Below are 18867 nucleotides of genomic sequence, written 5' to 3' on the forward strand. Positions count from 1 at the left end.
CATATCCAACAAATGATGGAGATTCTCCTTGGTCCTCCTTTTGCTGCTGATTTGTACAAATATTTTTTTTGTTTTGTTTTTGTCTTCTGCTTCTGGGATTTCTAACATATTGATACTCCTTTCATCCTAGCTGCTGAAAGAACCTCCATCCCTTAACTCTACCTCTATGGCAGACCAAAGGACCTTGGAGGAACATTGTCCCTCAAAGAGTGGTGTGCCATCCACAGGCTTACCTATTGCTTTGCCCCCATTTCCCTTCAAACAGAGTTTAAAGTTCCCTCAACAAAGCCCTATAAGTCCTAAGCTAAGATCCTTTTTCCTCTTTCAGACAGGTAAAATCCAACCTTTTAAATGAAAATAGCTCATAAATCTCCTCCACCTCCCTCTGTTCAATTTATATAGTAAATTACCAAAGTTTAAGAGTTGGGAAAAAGTACACAGGAAGAAGTGCCATAGAAATGAAAGTAATACACTGCATTTCTCACAGAGGAGCCTTACTTTTCTGGTTTTAGATCCCGGTATATTATTCCAAGACTATGTAGATGGTCTAAAGCAAGTGCTAATTCTGCCAGATAAAATTTAACGTCATCTTCTGTGAACATCACCTGAAAAAGTAGCACAATGTATTTTACATGTGAAATCTGTAAAGGTTACACCAGCACAAACTAAACAACAACAGTGGTGTTTCAGAAGGGTTTCCTACAATACTTTAATTCATTGCTACACAAAACACTAGAAAATTCAAATTTCTTAGTTATACAAAAACTAGGATTTTATAACCCACACTATTTCATACTTGAAATACTTGGACATACTTGAAAAAGAACTTTTAAAGGCAATATATTCTTCTTTCTGCAAATTGAGAGATTATCTGTTTCTGATTATTCAAGAAAACAGACAGACACATTGTAGTCAAACCGAAATACTTTGGAAGCACTTAAACAATGTGAGTACCACGTGGTTAGATGGGATAATTTCATTTACAGACAACAAATGGACCAAACAAGTCCAAATGCCTGAATTTCATCTGCAAAGTAAGAGAGAAGAAAAGTATATGTATCTTGATTTTGGAAAGACTGCTCCTGGGTACTTTGAGAAAGAAGTGACAGCAATGATAAAAGCCCCAAGGTGCAGCCTGAGATATAACTGCAGAAAGGCAGATGAAGGAGTAAACTAACAGGAGCTAACAAGGAGTAAAGTGAACAGCCTGCATAAGAGCACGGGGAGGATCCCAGGTAGCAATCCCACTTTTTGGATTAGGAAGATAAACTACTCCCTGTTTATGTTAATTGAAATGAACATGTTGTCCCAATATATCAACTGTTGTAATCCCTGACAGAATACATTACAATTCAACTCTTCTGAGAGTGCAGAAAAAGATAAAAATAAAACCAGATCCTGCATGATTTGATTCTATTTCAGTTACTACTCAGTTATTTCACTTGCTTTGTTTTTAGAATCTAAGACTTCATACCTTAAGATAAAGCATATACACCCAGAAAAAAGAATGGCAATTCTTTTTATGCAAAAGCATAAAAATTTATTTCAGCATAGCAGAAGATTATTTTAAAGAAAAGTTAAGAATGGAGAACATGTTTCCCCTCAGCAGTTTCATGAGAGAAAGCGATACTAAAGCTTATACAATAGGTTGTTGCTGATGTTACCTCTACAAAAGAGCCAATATTTAGTGCAGACATATTCAAGAAAGGAAATCTGTATAAGAAACATTTAAAAGCTCAAATAATAAAAGATCCTATGAGGAGGATAATACACCCACACTATGTTATTTAAAACCATTGCATGGGACTCGTCTTTCCTAACCTTAAACATCTGCAGTGTAGACATCTAGATTGGAATTAATCACCTTTCCCTTTGCAGTCAATAGGAAAAAAGCAACAACTTTCATGTGATCTCTTTCAAAATCACATGGTGTGGTATGAGGATGACATTAATAGCATCCAGCATGCCATTTCACTCACCAGTCATTAACTCTGCTTAGATTCAGGTACCTATAATGAATATTTCTCATCTAATCACATTAAATTTTATAAAATGTGAGTGGCTCAGGAAAAAGTCAGGAAGCAGGAAGCCAATATACATTCTTTTTTGGGAATCAAGAATGAGCTACAAACTTTAAAAATATCTCAACTTTAGAGTACTAATAACCTACTAGTTACCTGTGGCAAAACAAATGACAAAGGGCAACTTGAAACAGATGGCATCATCAAAACAAATGTAAAAATTTATGTGCACAGAAGTAAGGATACATCTATATACAAAGTCAATTCCATTCTACTCTCCTTTTTATAACAATAAGTGGTATTGCACTTACTGCAGTGGCAACCCAGCTCTCCCTGACACTGTTGTGGCAAAGGAAAATGGAAAGCAGTGACGACTGCAAGTCTCTTGGACAGAGATTGTATCCAAAGTGTATCTGGTAGCCTGGACTTGCAGTCGTCGCTGCTTTCCATTTTGTTTGGTGTGAGTTTTTGAACACGAGTAAAAGATAACAAAAACTTAAAAATATGGTGATATATTAGATGTTAACATTTATTTTAGGAATTATAATCAAATTAAATTGAGGTAATGAAACCCTTTGAAGTTGTTATTTCCTGTATCTACACCGACACATTACCATCATGACAGAGGCAAAACATTCACTTTTTGAAAATTACTAAAATAAGTGGAGTACAATTCTCACTTTTTAAATATTCATACATAATGCAATTTTGCATTCATGGGTAAAAAAAGAGAATATCTTATCTGTCCCTGAATTCTGGATATTAAAACCAGCCATAAATTTACTTCATAAAAATCCAAGTTCTGAGTCTTGTATTTAAACATGGCGACAAAAGGAGATTTTGCCAGGTATAAAAAGCAGCACAGGAAGACTGCTTATCTAAGATTTTTTTCAGAAATAATGTAAATTGCCATTGGCCCTTCTATGAAGTGACTGTGCAAAGAAACCCAAACAAACAAAAAATGTACCTAGTTAAAAACAGGTCAAAATTTTCTTAAATGAAAACAGAATTTAAAATGCAAATTCTCCTAATACAGACAATTTATAGTCAAATTCTATCAACAAACAATTTTTCAAATTTAAAGAGTGTACCTCTTTGGATAAACGTGTAAACAAGTCTCCTCCCCTGAGAAAATCCAAAATAAGATACAGCTTCCCTTCTGTTTGAAAAGCTGAAAAGATCAATTAAAAAAAATTAAATATCACCTAACTTTATCCATGATTAGGAAAATAACATACCAAATAATTCCCCCTTATTTTCATTATTAAAATTATTTTCTCTTGTTTGTGAGAAAATGTATTGAAATGAATTAGATAAATGATTCTCTACCACAGACCAAGTAATTCCCATGCTATATGAAAGTAAAGCAATCACCAATAAAGTTCCTTAAAAAATAAACTTAACTTAGGTTAACCAGCATTTTATTTCAGATTTTAAAGTAAGAAGCTAAATTTAAAGGGCAAACTAGTAACTAATCAACCCTTTAAAATCTAAAAATCTAAAATCTAAATGTCCCAGCTAAACAGGGACATTTAATCTAGTCTGCAAAAGAATGGCAAATAAAATAGTGAAAGGTACATAATTTAAACCACTTTAAAAAAATGAGAGAGAGACATTAAGCCACTTCAAAAAGTGAGAGAGAGTGAGGTTTAACTACAGGAAAAAACAAACCCTAAAAGAAAAATACGAGGTGAAAAAACCCCAAACCAAGCCAAAAACTCCCCTTTTTTTTCCACATGTTAAAAGTATTGATATACTTCCCTCTTATACATAAATATTGTGCTACAGCTGCTCCTACTATTAAAATTAAAAGGCTAATTTCCACCAATTTCAATGCAAGTGGAATTAATGCCATTGCATATATTTTCTATAGAATAAACAAAGCAACTGTAAGAAATAACTTAAAAAATGTATGTCATACAAAAGATTGGAGGTTTTGGAAAATAATGGGTAGTTATTAATAGATAACTGCTTTTAATAACACAAAAGGCTACAGACTCTCAGTTTTATAAAGAATTAATACTGCATGAAGTCAGTCATGTGCTTCTTTTGCATGAGAATTATTGCAGAACCAGTCTGCACAATTGGGACTTAACACCCTAAAGTTCTGTGATTTTCTGAACCACAGAGCAAATATTAAAAGCTATCTTGACAAACACGCTAGGCTATAAAAATGAATTTTTCTGCAACTCACCATAATGTAACTTGACAATAAAAGGATGGTTAACTTCCACTAGGATATCGCGTTCCATTTTTGTCCGAACCCGATCTCGAACTACAACAGAACATGAGCAAGCAAGATTAAAAAAAAAAATTACGTTATAACTCAGTATTTCTCATATGTTTCCTGATGTACTTCCCATTGTATAATATTATAATTGCCTGCAGGTCATTGTACTCTACACAGCTGAGTACTGAGAAAATTTATCCTACATTTTTTCTGATAAATATCTTTATGCATTTTGCTTTACTTCAGTTTTTGCTATAGACAAAACCTAACACTAGGCAAATAAATATAACAAAAGCACATGAGAAAACACAGCCACCCTTCAGTCTACTCTGTACTTAGTAAACCTTTCAAACATCACAGCAAAACTGCCACAGCTATGTATAGAACACATTCTGCTAGTGAAAAGAATAGAGAAAGTCATAGCAAAACAAACAGCATAAGTATAATCATACTATCGTAAAGATGTTATATTGGTTTAACTCATTAAATAACTCACTCTAATAGAATATAAAGTCCTTTACAATTTGGAAGGGATTTTTTTTTCATTTCCTTTATTATGAACTTAAAAATGCCATTGATTCAATGTAGTGTATACTTCAGATTATATTTTTGATTCTAAGGACATTTACGGAGAGTAAATGTACATGGAGAAATATATCAGACATTAGAAGCAGTTGCTGCTCAAGATGCCTGTGCTGTCCATCCATGGTGGCTCTGAACAGGACATGTAAGTGCTCCAATGCCACCAGAGATTAAACCTGAATGAGCATCACATGCCAGCAATGCAGGAATACAGGCAGGGCAGTCAGCTGAGCACAGCACCTGCTTCAGCTGCTCTCCTGCCAGCTCCAGTCAGGGCTTGGTTCCCTTCTGAAGAAGCTCTGAATCAGCCAGGACACAGACAATATTCAGTACTTTACACAGAGGAGAACTATCAAAGTTTTCTTTTTCCTCTTTTTCATTTTCCTCTTTTCGTGTTTCATTTTTCTCTTTCCCTCTATTCTACATTTTGTTACTGCTCCTTTCACAAATATATCTTCCTGGAGGAAGCACCCCAGAGCAATGAAGTCCCGTCCAAAGTTTAAGCTGACAGCATTCCTTGTACAGTTTACAAGCCAGAGTTCTCAGATATTAAAACATAACAGGGCAGAAAAGAAAAAAGAACAAGAAGCAAAATGGTGTTAAGACATTTACCTATATTTTCCCAGAAACACACACTTACAATAATACAGATACTTATGAAAAAGCTATATAGATATGTTTTCATGAATGAATACAACCATGAAGCTTCCATCTGCCTGCAGAACACATCCCTAAAAATGGAAGCTTATGAAATAAGTGCTCAAGTACAAAGCAAACATCACATCTGAATGTTGACCTTTGCATCTAAAGCCATTAAAATGTCACAAGATAGTTAGTTGTGCAGTTTAACTGTTTCAGCAGTTCATCTGAATTACAAGACTGAAATTCAGAATACTCTTGTTTTTTTTAGGCAGGTTCAGATGAAAAAAAAATTAAAAGACTTTTCAGGTGCCTGCAGCTATGCAGCAGTTACATGGAAAGCATGGACTTAAAACTCCAAGCAAAAGAAGTGTAAAGAACTGAGTTCCTTCCAGATAATGGCATAAGCCATTATTTGACTTGACATCTGATTTTTATTTGACTGTAATTTCCACATGGGTTCTACTGGAAGCACTGATTTGTCTTAATATATTTGATTCCAAACACTCTAGCAATGTTTTGGCTCTGTTTCTCTCCCCACTTCATAATGGGGCACTGAAAGATAACACCTTCTTTCAGAGTGTATTAATAAACTAGTCTCTGCAGTAAACAAAATTATATGTATATATTCTTGCATTTGCTCTAAACATTAGAAAGTTGGACTGTGTAGTTACATCAATGTGTTCTGGCTAATACAGTTGCATTTCTATGAAAATATTTTCTCTAATTTTGATTTGTGGATCATGTACACTGTTTTCAAGTGGTATTTTTAACTTTAATTATAGAGTGCAAAAATAAATTTATGAAATAGATTTGAAAGAGCTAAAGAAACAGACATCAAGTAATATGCTATATTATTTAAAAATACAGTATTACATATATTAAAAAGTTGCAATTATGGAAAATAGAATTAATTCCAGTTAATTTCATAATAAAGTTTTAACAGTAATCTTAATTTGCTTGCAACTCTGCTCTCCTTAAAACATGAATCACAAGCAAACAGTGCATGAAAAACATCTGATAATCCAGATACAAAGTGTTGAGGACTGGGGCATCCTCTTGATGTTGTCACCTTTTTGCTCAAGCCTTTTGCATCCTTGAATTCTTAGTGCCTCAGAGGGTCTCCTTTCCCAGTTAGAAGTCATGCTCTCAATTTCAGTACATATCAGTCTCTCCCAGCTGTAGGCAAAACTAGAACCACAGCCTGGACTGTAATTTTTACACGAGGTTAAACTGCAATCAAAAGGTGACGAAGACAAGCCCTCAAACATCTTAAAAAGCAACTGCTGAGTGACCTCTGACCAGTCTTGAGCTATTAACAAGCTGTTGAGGATATTAATGTACCTTAAATGAGTGGAAATCAAATTCAGAAAAATAGGAAGTAAATAATGAGAATGACACGTGCCACAAAACACAAAGGAATCAAAATATAGGAAACTGTTCAAATACACAGCCCTCTGTAAGAATTGTGACATTCAGCACTAGATCTTAAGTGAAAAAATGTAAACATTTTAGCAGAAGTTCATAAACCAATGTTTTTGTTCCCTCCATCACTCTACAAATATTTGACGATAAAAGGATTAAAGCTGAAATTAAAACATGAAAACTGAAATTCAATACAACAATCGATAACATTGGTAAAGCACTACAGGCACTTGGAGTCATCCCAAAATTATCATTTCAGTTTCAGTAGAGTCATAAACTAGAAGAACTTCACATAGACAAAACTATAAAACAATGACACAAAAGAACAAGCATACAATCTGGTCAAGGCAGTGCAAAAGATGAGTTTCATTTTGATCTAGGTAAAAAATACCTTATTTCTTTTTTCTTACAGAATTCTCTGAGACAGAATTGAGATTGTTCAGGCTTAGACTTATTTTGCTACTGATAGCATTCAAGATCAAAATCACCCAAGAAACAGATCAATTCACAATTCATTTTTGCTCAAGTAACTTAGATGTTTAACCTAAGATTTTATAAAATACATTCCACATCAAGATCACGTGCCAAGCGTTTGGGGCAAGTGTACTGTATACGTCTGTTTCAAAAGAAAAGACTAAGTCATGTGCTTAGGAACTTCCAGAACACAACAGCCAATATAAAGTACTTTTAAGTATCATGACCTAATTATAAACTGAGCAAAAGGCATTAACTGTATCCTTGGTGACACACAGCAAAGGAAAAACGGAAGGATATTAAGTTTCAAATAACAGCTCAGGAGCAAGTCAGGGGGCAGATGCACCACAAGCACTCCATTAAACCCCCATCACCTAAGGAAAGTGGCAAGGGAAGGAGCCTGCTGTCCTCTCTGACTAGCACTACGGTATTGTTAATCCTTAATCCTTCCAGGTTTACAAGACAAAGCAGTGTATTCTGCTATTTCCCGTTTCAGAGAAGAAAGCTGTAAGACACAATCTGTAGAGCAGCAGCTGTGTAAAGATTAGGTTTTGGTATCATGTCCCTGAGTGACCTTTTTTATTTCTCTTTCCTTGTTCTAAACAATGCTTACCTTTCAAGGTGGCCTTTTTCAATACCTTCATTGCATAAAGCTGTCTAGCATCTGATCCTGAGATTTTTTTGACAAGGAAGACCTGCATTAAAAATTAGAAAGAATTCTTAAAAGAAAATAAAAGCAAGTCAGATTAATTTTTTTTGCTATGAAATTCAAGTAGTCACTATGATTTCAATGAAACTTTATTTGACAGTTTTAGATTCTGCAAAGCCAAATCTCCTTTCATAATCTAAAAAGTTCATTCAGAGGATACTCTGCCAAATTAATTTTGGTCTAATTTAAGTCATTTCAGTGAGTAAAAAAATAAATTGGATTCTCTCTGAAGTTCTTCCAAATTTGACACACAAAAGCCAGCTTTTTAAAATTAATCTCTAGTTTTATCTTAATTAAATTCAGAGGATGACACAGGAAATGTGCTAATAAAATAATTTTCAGATATGACCATAGATATGTGAACAAAATTTGATCCAAAAACCTATATAAATCCATGTATAAATAAATTTAAAAAATGTCCTGGTGTTGGATGTAACAATAAAGAACAAGCAGCCTCAATTAAAGGGTGTTTCATTTCCTTCTTCAATATCATGGGATTTCTTGACTGGTATTGTTTTAAAAACCCTTAACACAAAATTAATTCCAGTAGAGACAAATTTTAGATTTAGGAATGAAAAAAAACCCAAGTACCAAAACCAACTGTCACAGGTTTTCTGGCTGTGGACATGTATAGACACATGTTGTGGTACATGAGGAAGTTAAACATGTCATGTGAAATTAGTTTGATGCCTGGTTTTGTGCCCAATTCTCACTTATGTTAGCATTCCTGGCATTACTCAGAGACTACCAGATCATTATCAAGAGACCTTGAAAAGCATGCTAATCTACTTTTTTTAAACTAAATTAGAAACAGAAACAGCTTCACAAATTATTAACAAAATGATTAATGGATTTTTAAAAGATATTAATGATTTTTGCATAAAGGCTAAGACAACTGAGAACAAGACTGGCATTTTTGCAGAAAATTGTGTCAGCTAGACAGTTTATTATTTTTGCTTTTTTAAAAACTCACATTCCCCCTTCTCCCTCCCATTAAATTACTGAATTTAATATTATCAATAAAAGAATTGCTGAAATGATCATTTCATATTAGCTTACTTTTCCTTGCTCTTGAATGATTTGCTTCTCGTGATCTGAAGATTTCCAAATAAAAACTTGGTTATGATTCTGGATTAAATCAAACCTTTGGAATCAGCTTTCCCAGTGAATTCTTACTAGTATGAATACAAAATTTTACAGTTTCTAAGCACCTAGATTTCCAAACTTAACTGGAACAATAATGTGACTAACAGTAACTTGTTACCACCAAAAGAGAATTGGACCTATTTTTCTTATTTCCCACTATATCTAAGGGTTTTTTTTTACATGCTAGAGCTTAATATCACGTTAAGAACTGCAATTAGGCTCAAAACAGATGAAAAGGCTCTGCTGCCCTGTCTTGCATATTCCATTCAGTCTTGATCTGTCTTGTCATGTGAACTTAATGTTTTGCTTTCAAGTTGGATTTGGATAACCAAAAGTATAAAAAATGTATCCCTAGTGAGATCTCAGTACTCATGAAATGTTAGAAACTTTGAGTCATTAACAGATGTTCAGATAAATATCAAGGTACATTGCACCTTAACCAAATTACACCACAAAATGAACATGACTGGGGTGTATCACATTTACTTCAGTAGCCATTATTGCCTAAAATTTGTTCATTACAATTGCACCATGCTACAAAAACCAGCTTCTGTACTGGTGATGTCCTACAGTTAGCAAGCAACAAGGAATACTTACCAAAAAAACACTTCAGCCCTCACCCTCTCAAATAGAGAAGAGTAGTTAAAAGAAGAATGACATTTCATTTTAACAGTAAATACGGAATTACTTCATATCAAGCCATTTTTTCTATTGAACTTTGAAACCCACATATCATGCTAACATGAAAAAAAATTACTGCTTTAAAAAGATCTGTCACAATTACAGTGCCTAATTAGCACTAATTCAGAAAGCAGTTTTCATTTGCAACATTGCCTTAATGCAAAACTGTGACTGTTCTGAATATTTCACAACCAATATTCAATGCTATATTCCTGAATAATTGGCTCCACAAGAGCTCAGTTACCAACCTTTCCAAAGGATCCTTGTCCTAGTACTTTCAGAAGTTCAAACTGTGAAGGGTCTGCTTTCTCATGTCCTTCCTTTACATGGTGAGTTATTGCAATTTCTTTGATACTTCCTTCTTCCTGGCAGAGGAAAACAGAGGAAGAAATTTAGATTAATGGTTTACAAATATTTACAAATTCACAATATGTTGGAAAATACCAGTGTCACTGAACCCAATCAATTAGACAATGCCAAATATAGGGAAAAAAACACTTAGCAATGCTATGTGCATAATTAAGACAGACAGCACAAGTTCAGTAACAATATAGCTTAAACTTTCAGAGATGCACCAGGATCCAAACAACAACAGCTGACAGAAGTCAGGAATTCCCAAGATTTTCCTCTTAGGCCCATATTATCGGGTTCATACTTCTGTTCCAGATTCACAATTAATGGAAACCAATCTTCTTAAGAATTCAGTAATCTTAAAACATACTTGGAGTGTATCAAATGGACCAGATGTCTGGAAAGCCCTCCTTTTTAACACCTGAATGAGGAGCACCATGCTGCAGCAATGCCAATGCTCACCTTTTAAGACGGTGTGAGGCTCAAGACATTCCCACACAAAGCAACACTCTCCACCCCCACTTCAGCAGCAGGCTCCACCTGCCACTGACAAAGTTCTGTTGAAGAAGGTATTCTGCCTTTCTTCTCAAGGAAAGTCTATCCTATAAGAGCTGCCTTTACCTTTTCCCCTTCTGTGAGAAAATGGTCATCAGAAAGCTCTGAGCAGCAGTGAATCTTATCTTCTTGTGCTCTGCACTTAATTCAGTGTTTTCTGCACTGAATTTGAAAATCCCTGAAAAGTGACACTCCTTGCCACACAAGGAAAGAATTTCAGAGCTTACAATCATCAAGTAAAAAAACCTGCATTCTTGTTGATGGCATCTGAAGATCTATCTAGGCATTACATGCAATCCAAGCTACTCTAAGTTAACACACAACTGATTGCTAGTTAACAAACACAAAGCAACATACTATCTATAATTTTAACTTCTTGTTCATCCTCTATTTCTTCTATTGGTTATGGTGAACAAAATAAATCTGAGAATACTTTCCATCTATTTATTGAGGAACTCTTAGATCCATTTCATAGAATTGCAGACTGACTGACATTCAAAGGGACATCTGGAGATCATCCTGTCTAACCCCATACCCTCTGCTCAAGCAGGGCCACCCAGAGCCAGGACCTGATCATCTCCATGGATGGTGACAACCTCCCTGTGCAGCCTGTGCCAGGGCCCAGCCAGCCTGACAGTGAAAAAATGTTTCCTAATATTCAGACAGAAACTCCTGCATTTCCCCTTTTGCCCATTGCCTCTGGACCTGCCACTGGGCAGCACTGAAGAAAAGCTCTTTGCACCCTCCCTTCAGGCTGGTTGAACATCATTTCACCATTGTGAATCCATGCTGAATAAGCCCAGCTACCCTTTGGTACTCCATGCATACAGGAACACTTTGTTTCTCCATGATTTCCCTGAGGATTAAAACCTGGCTGACCAACCTGTAGTTCCCTGGATCCTCCTTCTTTTTGAAGACAGAAATTGTCAATCACTTTCCTTCAGTCCTGCCACTTCTCCCAATAATTGTGATAATTAGAAAATAATCAACAGTGGCCTCACAATGACAGCTGCCAGGTCCCTCAGTACTCAGGTGCATTCCACCAGGGCCCACAGACTCAGATAAACTGAGTCTGTTTGCTTATCAGGGCCCACAGACTTAGATACACCCTGTTTGCTTAAGTATCCTCTAACCTACCCAGGGGCAGGACCTGAGAGAATGGCCTGAAGCAGTGTCAGAGAAGGCTTAGGTTGAATATTAGGAAAAGGTTCTTCATCCAGAGGGTGGTTGGGCACTGGAACAGCTCCCCAGGGAAGAGGTCATAGCACCAATTCTGACAGAGCTCAAGAAGCATTTGGACAATGCTCTTGGGCACATGGTGTGGGTGGTGATGGTGCTGTGCAAGACAAGGAGCTGAACATCAGTGATCTTGATGAATCTCTTCCACCCCAGGATATTCTATGATTTACCTCTAAGACTATGTCCTCCTTGCTCCAGTCTTTTCCTTCATCTATATGCACCAAAATGTGCACTAATTAGCTATAGTGATAGGTTAGTAGAGGCCAAGTTCTAAAACTGTGTTTCTGAAGCACTAATTTGTAAGCTTTTCAAGCATTCTGCAAAATTTAAGTGCGTGAATTAGTGCTGAAAGTACCCTTTGCATCTGATCATTTCAGTACTGTATATAAATGCAAAGCCACTGTCCACCCAGGTCAGCATATTCCAACACGTTTCTCCCACCCAGACAGACAATTCTTCTTCAAAAGATTCTTTTTTCAAAAGATTACAAAGTTGGAAATGAGTTGCACACAAGAAATCCTGAGAGTGCGTCATATATATTAAAAAAATCCAGCATGTGATTTGGAATAATGCACAGAACACGCTGGCAACTTTTAAAATCAGTGAGTGAAAAAAAGATACTTTAGTGTGAAGAATTTAGTTTTAATAATAGTTTTAGAAGATCCAAGACAAATCCAAGATGTCCTCTACGTTTAGGTGGGTGTTTCCATTTAAGACAGCCAAATTTTGCATGTGTGTGCACATAGTCATGCTGAGTACTCCACCTAATAACCTGAACTTCTGTGTCGTTTCAGGAGAAAGTGCTACCATTGTTGATTACCAGCTGAATCTTTATAGAGTCTGAAAGAAATACTGTGGACATTTTTGGTTTTATATTTCATATTATAATGTGATCAGTTTGATTACATACTACTTAAACCACCCACTGAATCTTAGAGAATCCCAAGGGAGGAACAGAATAGCTCAGCAAAACAAACTGCCACGCACACATTACTTCAGATACTTTGATCCATTTCTGCTTAACAGTTTTATCTATTTGCTCCCTGGCAATCTTGGGAAAGACAAGAACATGTGAAACACAATGTACTCAAATCTTTTTTATTTACTGCCTTCAGGGATACAATGCAATCAGGTGGACATAAGAAGGACATGGAACTGTAGGAGCAAATCCAGAGGAGAGCCATGAAGTTGCTAAGATGACTGGAGTTCCTCCCTGTGAAGACAGGCTGAAAAAGTTGGGGCTGTTCAGCCCACAGGAGAGAAGTTTGCATGGAGAGCCCACAGCAACTTCCCAGTATCTGAAGGGGACTGCAGGGAAGCCAGAAGGGACCCTTCAGCAAGGACTGCAGTGACAGGACAGGGAGTAATGGGGACAAACTGAAGGAAGGGAAATTTAGGTTAGGTATTAGGAAGAAATTCTTTACCATGAGGATGGTGAGATACTGGAACAGCTTGCCCAGGGAGGTTATAGATGCCCCAACAGTGTGGAAAGCCAGGCTGGGTAAGGCCTTGAGCAACCTGATCTAATGGGAGGTGTCCCTGCCCAAGGCAAGTGGGCTAGGATTAGGTGACTCTTCCGACCCAAATCCTTCTATGATTCTATATTGCTTTAAGGGCACTACAAAACTCAACAAGAACAAGAAAATATATTAACTTGCTCTCTGTACACAAACAAAATTATTATTTTTGAATGCTATGCAATTATTATGCAACCATCTTTCCAGTGGTTATTTTGAGCACCCTCTAAAAAACAAAACAAACCCCAAACCACCACTTCACATTCCAGCTACCAAGAGAATATTCCCAGGCTTTGCATTTTCTCAGGGCTCAGTTACTCTTCAGTCCATAAAAGGCAGCCCTAATAGAACTCTGTTTTAAACTAAAAGGAACTCTAATGATATTCAATTTTAATTTGTCGGTAACTCTTATTTGGGAGCAAGATTTATGATGAGTGGTTGTCCACAAATTTGCAGTTTCCTTTTCTGACATGACTGCTGAATGTTTGTTATTTTAACCTAAACAGTGCTCTGCAAATGCAGTTAAAAATACAAAAGCTAAGCCTTTTATAGAAACACTAATTATATGGAGAGGTAATCAAGCCTCACTATCTACCTGAATTAAAACACAAATCTTATACACTGTAGAAAGAGATGTCTATTCTCAACCAACTGCACCAATTCTATCAGATTATAGATGTCATCTTGCAGTAAACTGGAAGAGAAGCCAGCTGTTCCATCTGGTACTGAATTGTTTGATCATTTCTTGGTACCTGGCAAAAACATTTGTCCCATGTGATGAACTGAAAATAAATGAGGTGCTGGAATGCTTGGGTTCTCTGCTCCTCTCTTCCATTCCTTGACACCTTTCACACAACTACAGACAGTCAACTCACCAGCTGCAATGGTGGGCTCTTCCTTCTAGTTACAACTATACCCTACTGCCTACATTTCATTTCTGTTATTTATAAGCTTGGAAAGCTCCCTTTTCTCAAGCATTGTACTGCAGCAGGGTCTAAATAAAAGTCTGGAGACATGATTTCCCCTTCTAGGCACACAGTTCTCCCAAGGCCTTCTTCACACTATAAAGTTACCCTGCCTCAGAAAGCGATTTAAAAAATTCCCCAAAACAACCATGTGTGTCAACTTTTAAGTAGTTGCTGCTGGCTTCCACTACAGTGAAACTCAATGTGGAATACAAGGAAACAAACAGAAGGTAACATTACTCTGAGTTTACTTAACAATGTAATAGTGGTTAAATCAACACTGGCCTAGAAAGGAAGGGAGTGACAAACAAGTTTAGGTATGAATTTAAAATACGATATTCCAGAACAATTTCCTGTACTGATCCAGTCTATTCTGGGCAGTGTCTCCATATAAGTAAGATTATAGTAATATATTTCACAATATATGTCTGTGCACAAGAACACACACATACACACAGGAAAGAACACCAAATGGACTGTATGGTACAGACAAAATCTGAATGAAAAATTTTATAGAAAAAAAAAGGGGATTCTGCAACACCAAGGGCAGCTCATTTTTATCATAAATAATCAGCTACAAATTGGAATAGGAAACATGCTTGCCAGTAAAACAAAAGGACAGACACCTTCTAGGGAAGCAGTGAAAAACTATTTAATCATTATCAAACTATAAAAATGATAGCCTAATCATGTTGCTGGGAAAAAAACTCCCAATATTTTAGGTACTTAATTAACAATTAAACAATAATTTTACTTCTAGTAATTGAATTTATGTGAATTTCCTTTACCATAATTTTTAAATTCATAAGTAAATTAACCCTGCTGCAACATAAAATATTTGTATTTGTTTGAGATCTTATTACAGGAACAACTAATAGATAACGTGTTAAAAGAAAACCAGACTTCAAACCCTAAAGGAAGTAGAAACAGAGTCTTACTAGGCATGTATTTCTCAGTAGTAATGAAAAAGTCCAGAAAAACATGAGTTTACTTATACATTGACTGTTCTGCAACTTACCCTTCAGAATTTTGAATTTTCAATAGGAAGCCTGGAAACTGCTCTTTGTAAAGAAGTGGCCCTTGCAGAGCTGGATGGCATAAGTTCATCAGTGCAGAACAAGCTGTGTGTTATCTGCAGACCTTTCTCCAAGCAGTATGGTCCAGGGACAGCTGAAAAGCTGCTCTAGGACTACTAAACTGGGCTCTGAACTGATATTTAGGAAAACTACCAGTAAAACCCACAATATCATTGCAAAACTCAGTGTTTAAATTGTAAACATTCAAAAAATGGAAGCATTCTTCGTCCACAAATTTTACATTAAAAAGAGAAATAATCAACTAAAGATTAAATAATTTTAAAAATATATAAATGTATGCTGCAATACTGGTAAAATCATTCACAAGGAAATACTCCAAATCATCTAATTAGGCAGCACAGGATCAGATCTGTGCTCTTACTCATAGCAGGAAGAGGAAAGCCATTCAGAATAAGGAATATTAGCACATCCAAACATCATAAGAGTCTCACTGCACCTAAAATTCTCAGCCTCAGCTTCCTGAAAAAAATGGATAAGCAAAGTGTGAACTTGCATGGTGACAAGTGCTTGGGAAAGGAATTCCACAATACCGGGGCAGAAATAGGAAATTCAGCAAGAATGTACTCTTAAAGAAGTGTAAGAACTAGATGTGAATTAACTTAAACACAACATCAAAGAACAAACTGCTATGTTACATATGGAACGTGTACTTAGGAAGGGTATTTCTGGAAGGTGGACATAAGAAGGACATGGAACTGTAGGAGCAAATCCAGAGGAGAGCCATGAAGTTGCCAAGACAACTGGAGCACCTCCCTGTAAAGACAGGTTGAGAAAGTTGGGGCTGTTCAGCCCATGAGAGAAGTTTGCATGGAGAGCCCACAGCAACCTTCCAGTATCCGAAGGGGACTGCAGGGAAGCCAGATTTCTCCTTTTCTAGATACTGAAAATTACAGGAGTATGAGTAGAAATATTTAAACACTTTAATCTTAATGACAGCATATTTTAGATAACAGTTGCTAAAAAATAATTTGTTCATCAGCTTCACGATGAGGGACAAAGACTTGAGGATATGCTTATATTCTGAAACTATAAATTAAAATTATGATATGCATATATTATTCCAAAGGACAAAAGCAGCAGCTACCTAAAAAATGTGAAGTTTTAATGCAAAAATAATAATGGACTGGTGTATTTATATTGCTCCTACACAGAGGTGACATTGAAGGGGTGTAAAGTCATGAAGTGACATAGAATTGGAAAGGTTAGAAAAAAAAAGTATAGGGAAACATTTACAGCTTAAGGCATTCAAACATTAAAGTCAATAGCATGTGATTCTAAAAGTAACCTGGACCCATCCTGAACAGAAAGAGTGATTGCATAGTCTCTGCTGTCCACTTTGTTCACTTCAGTGAAATTACACTAAACAGAAAGCTGACTGAAAGCAAGATAGCCAAAACCTAAGATTTGTAACAAAGACAGGCATGCACAACAAGACTGGGGGGTTGGAAGGGTCCAGGAATATTTTATCTGAGTCTGTTAGTGTGGGATTTAAAAAAATCAAATTAAAAAAAAAAAATCTTTTGGACTAACTATGCAAAGAATAACAAAAAACCTGGCAGGTTTAATTTTTTTTACCATACCAAGAGCAAAGATAGGTATGTGCAGTACATGCCACAAGTACCTGTAGATTAAGGCTTTTTGAAAGAACATTCTATTTATTTTTAACATGTTGAACACTTTGAAAGGATTTGCATTACTTTTTGAATTATTCTGAGGCCTGTTATTGTGGAAAACGGATGTTCTTATTTGATGACATAAAAGGAGTAACAGCAGCTAAAGGCTAAAGAAAATAAATGACTCCTTCACCATACCCAAGTTCTACCTGGAACAAATTCAGGAACAGATTTCTGAGAAAGTGCTCTTTATAAAAGGTTGATTAAGAAAATCCTGAGGTCATTATTGCATGAGACATGTGATGAATAACCATCCTATCTTGAGTCCTTTGCATCAGGAAGGGGATATTGAAGATAACACACAACATCCGCACGCTGTTACAAGGAGGGACCCACAAGGACTGAGTGCAAAACAAGGCTGGCTGCAAGTTCACTTTCCCATGAAATGAGCATTACCCAGATGAAGGTGAAAATTTCCTCAAAAGTGCAGTAAATTTCAGCTGGCAGATGACTAAATACTGATCAAAAAGCTTCCCCTCTACACACTTCTTGGCTTTACAAAATATAGCAAGAAACAGCACCAAACCTGTAGCATCAGAATAAAAGGTTTCATGGTTGAAAAAAGTAAAAGGCCACAGATCAACCCCTTCTGCAGCTAATAGAGATTGAAGTTATGAAATAAAGGACATAAGAAATGAACAAGAACAAACTATTAACCTCACACTCATTTTAGATAAAATCTCTAAATTTCAAAACACAATTTTTGGACAGGTAGAAACCCCTCTGTCATATCTTTGCTTTTAGAACTGCAAAAAAACTTGACTATCAGCAGGAGTTTTAAATAAACTGCCATTTTCCAATAACAAGCACACATCACTAGGGTAGATGTGCTATACATACTCAAGTTCATAAAAACCCAGTGGGAAGGAAATCTGACACAAGCAAAAAATCCTTGGATGGGTTCAGTAATCATAAAAGTTCTTCCCAGACACCAATCAGTGTTGACATGCTGACCAAAATCTGTAAAAATGAGGCTAAGGCTTTGACTTAACATCAACATCAGATAAGAAGATTAACAAATTTAATCTCAATAAATAATTAAAACCTTTATAATAGCTGAGCCATCTTAAGCAACTACTGGAGAAATTAATTTAAATACTGATAATCCTGGTTCCAGCATTACCCAGGTTTCAACTTTACCTGTTAATTTTGTACTGCCTTACAGAGTAAAGAAGGTACAAAACAGAACCATCGTTGACATACAGTTACATACAGACATAAGTCTTAGTTATGATTTAATTTGCTTCTTAAAGATTTTTTCATATTTTTCACTGTAAAGTGATTTTCTAGCTCGTGTTCTTGTAAAGTCTTCACCGACTTTTTATTTTTACTGCTTGATAGTTCATGTTATTATGGAAGCCTCTGCATCACTGATTTCTGCTGCACATAGAGCAACAACCCCCACAATTCCAGCCACAATCCTCCTGCCTCGAGCTGCAGCGACCACAGCTGCTGAGGGACCAGCCATGGGGCTGTGTTCAGTGGGCACTGAGAGCCCCTCCAAGAGTCACTGCCTGACAAAGCCAAGTCACTCCCCCAAACTGTGCAAGATTTTGTTCCAAA

General features: G+C 36.2%; 1 protein-coding gene across 2 annotated transcripts in view; it reads right to left on the minus strand.

Annotated features, from left to right (window-relative positions):
* RPS6KA3 (ribosomal protein S6 kinase A3) overlaps positions 1 to 18867 on the minus strand; it is a 73643-nt gene that overhangs the window by 29885 nt on the left and 24891 nt on the right. For both annotated transcript variants that reach the window (XM_058044719.1, XM_058044712.1), the window contains exons 3-7: positions 10156 to 10272; positions 7985 to 8066; positions 4216 to 4296; positions 3113 to 3192; positions 499 to 605 (exon numbers count right to left, since the gene is read on the minus strand). In XM_058044719.1, coding sequence (XP_057900702.1) covers positions 499 to 605; positions 3113 to 3192; positions 4216 to 4296; positions 7985 to 8066; positions 10156 to 10272 — 467 coding nt within the window. The remainder of the gene's footprint in view (positions 1 to 498; positions 606 to 3112; positions 3193 to 4215; positions 4297 to 7984; positions 8067 to 10155; positions 10273 to 18867) is intronic.

Source organism: Melospiza georgiana, chromosome 2, assembly GCF_028018845.1.
Source record: "Melospiza georgiana isolate bMelGeo1 chromosome 2, bMelGeo1.pri, whole genome shotgun sequence".
In the NCBI taxonomy this organism is placed as follows: Eukaryota; Metazoa; Chordata; class Aves; order Passeriformes; family Passerellidae; genus Melospiza; species Melospiza georgiana.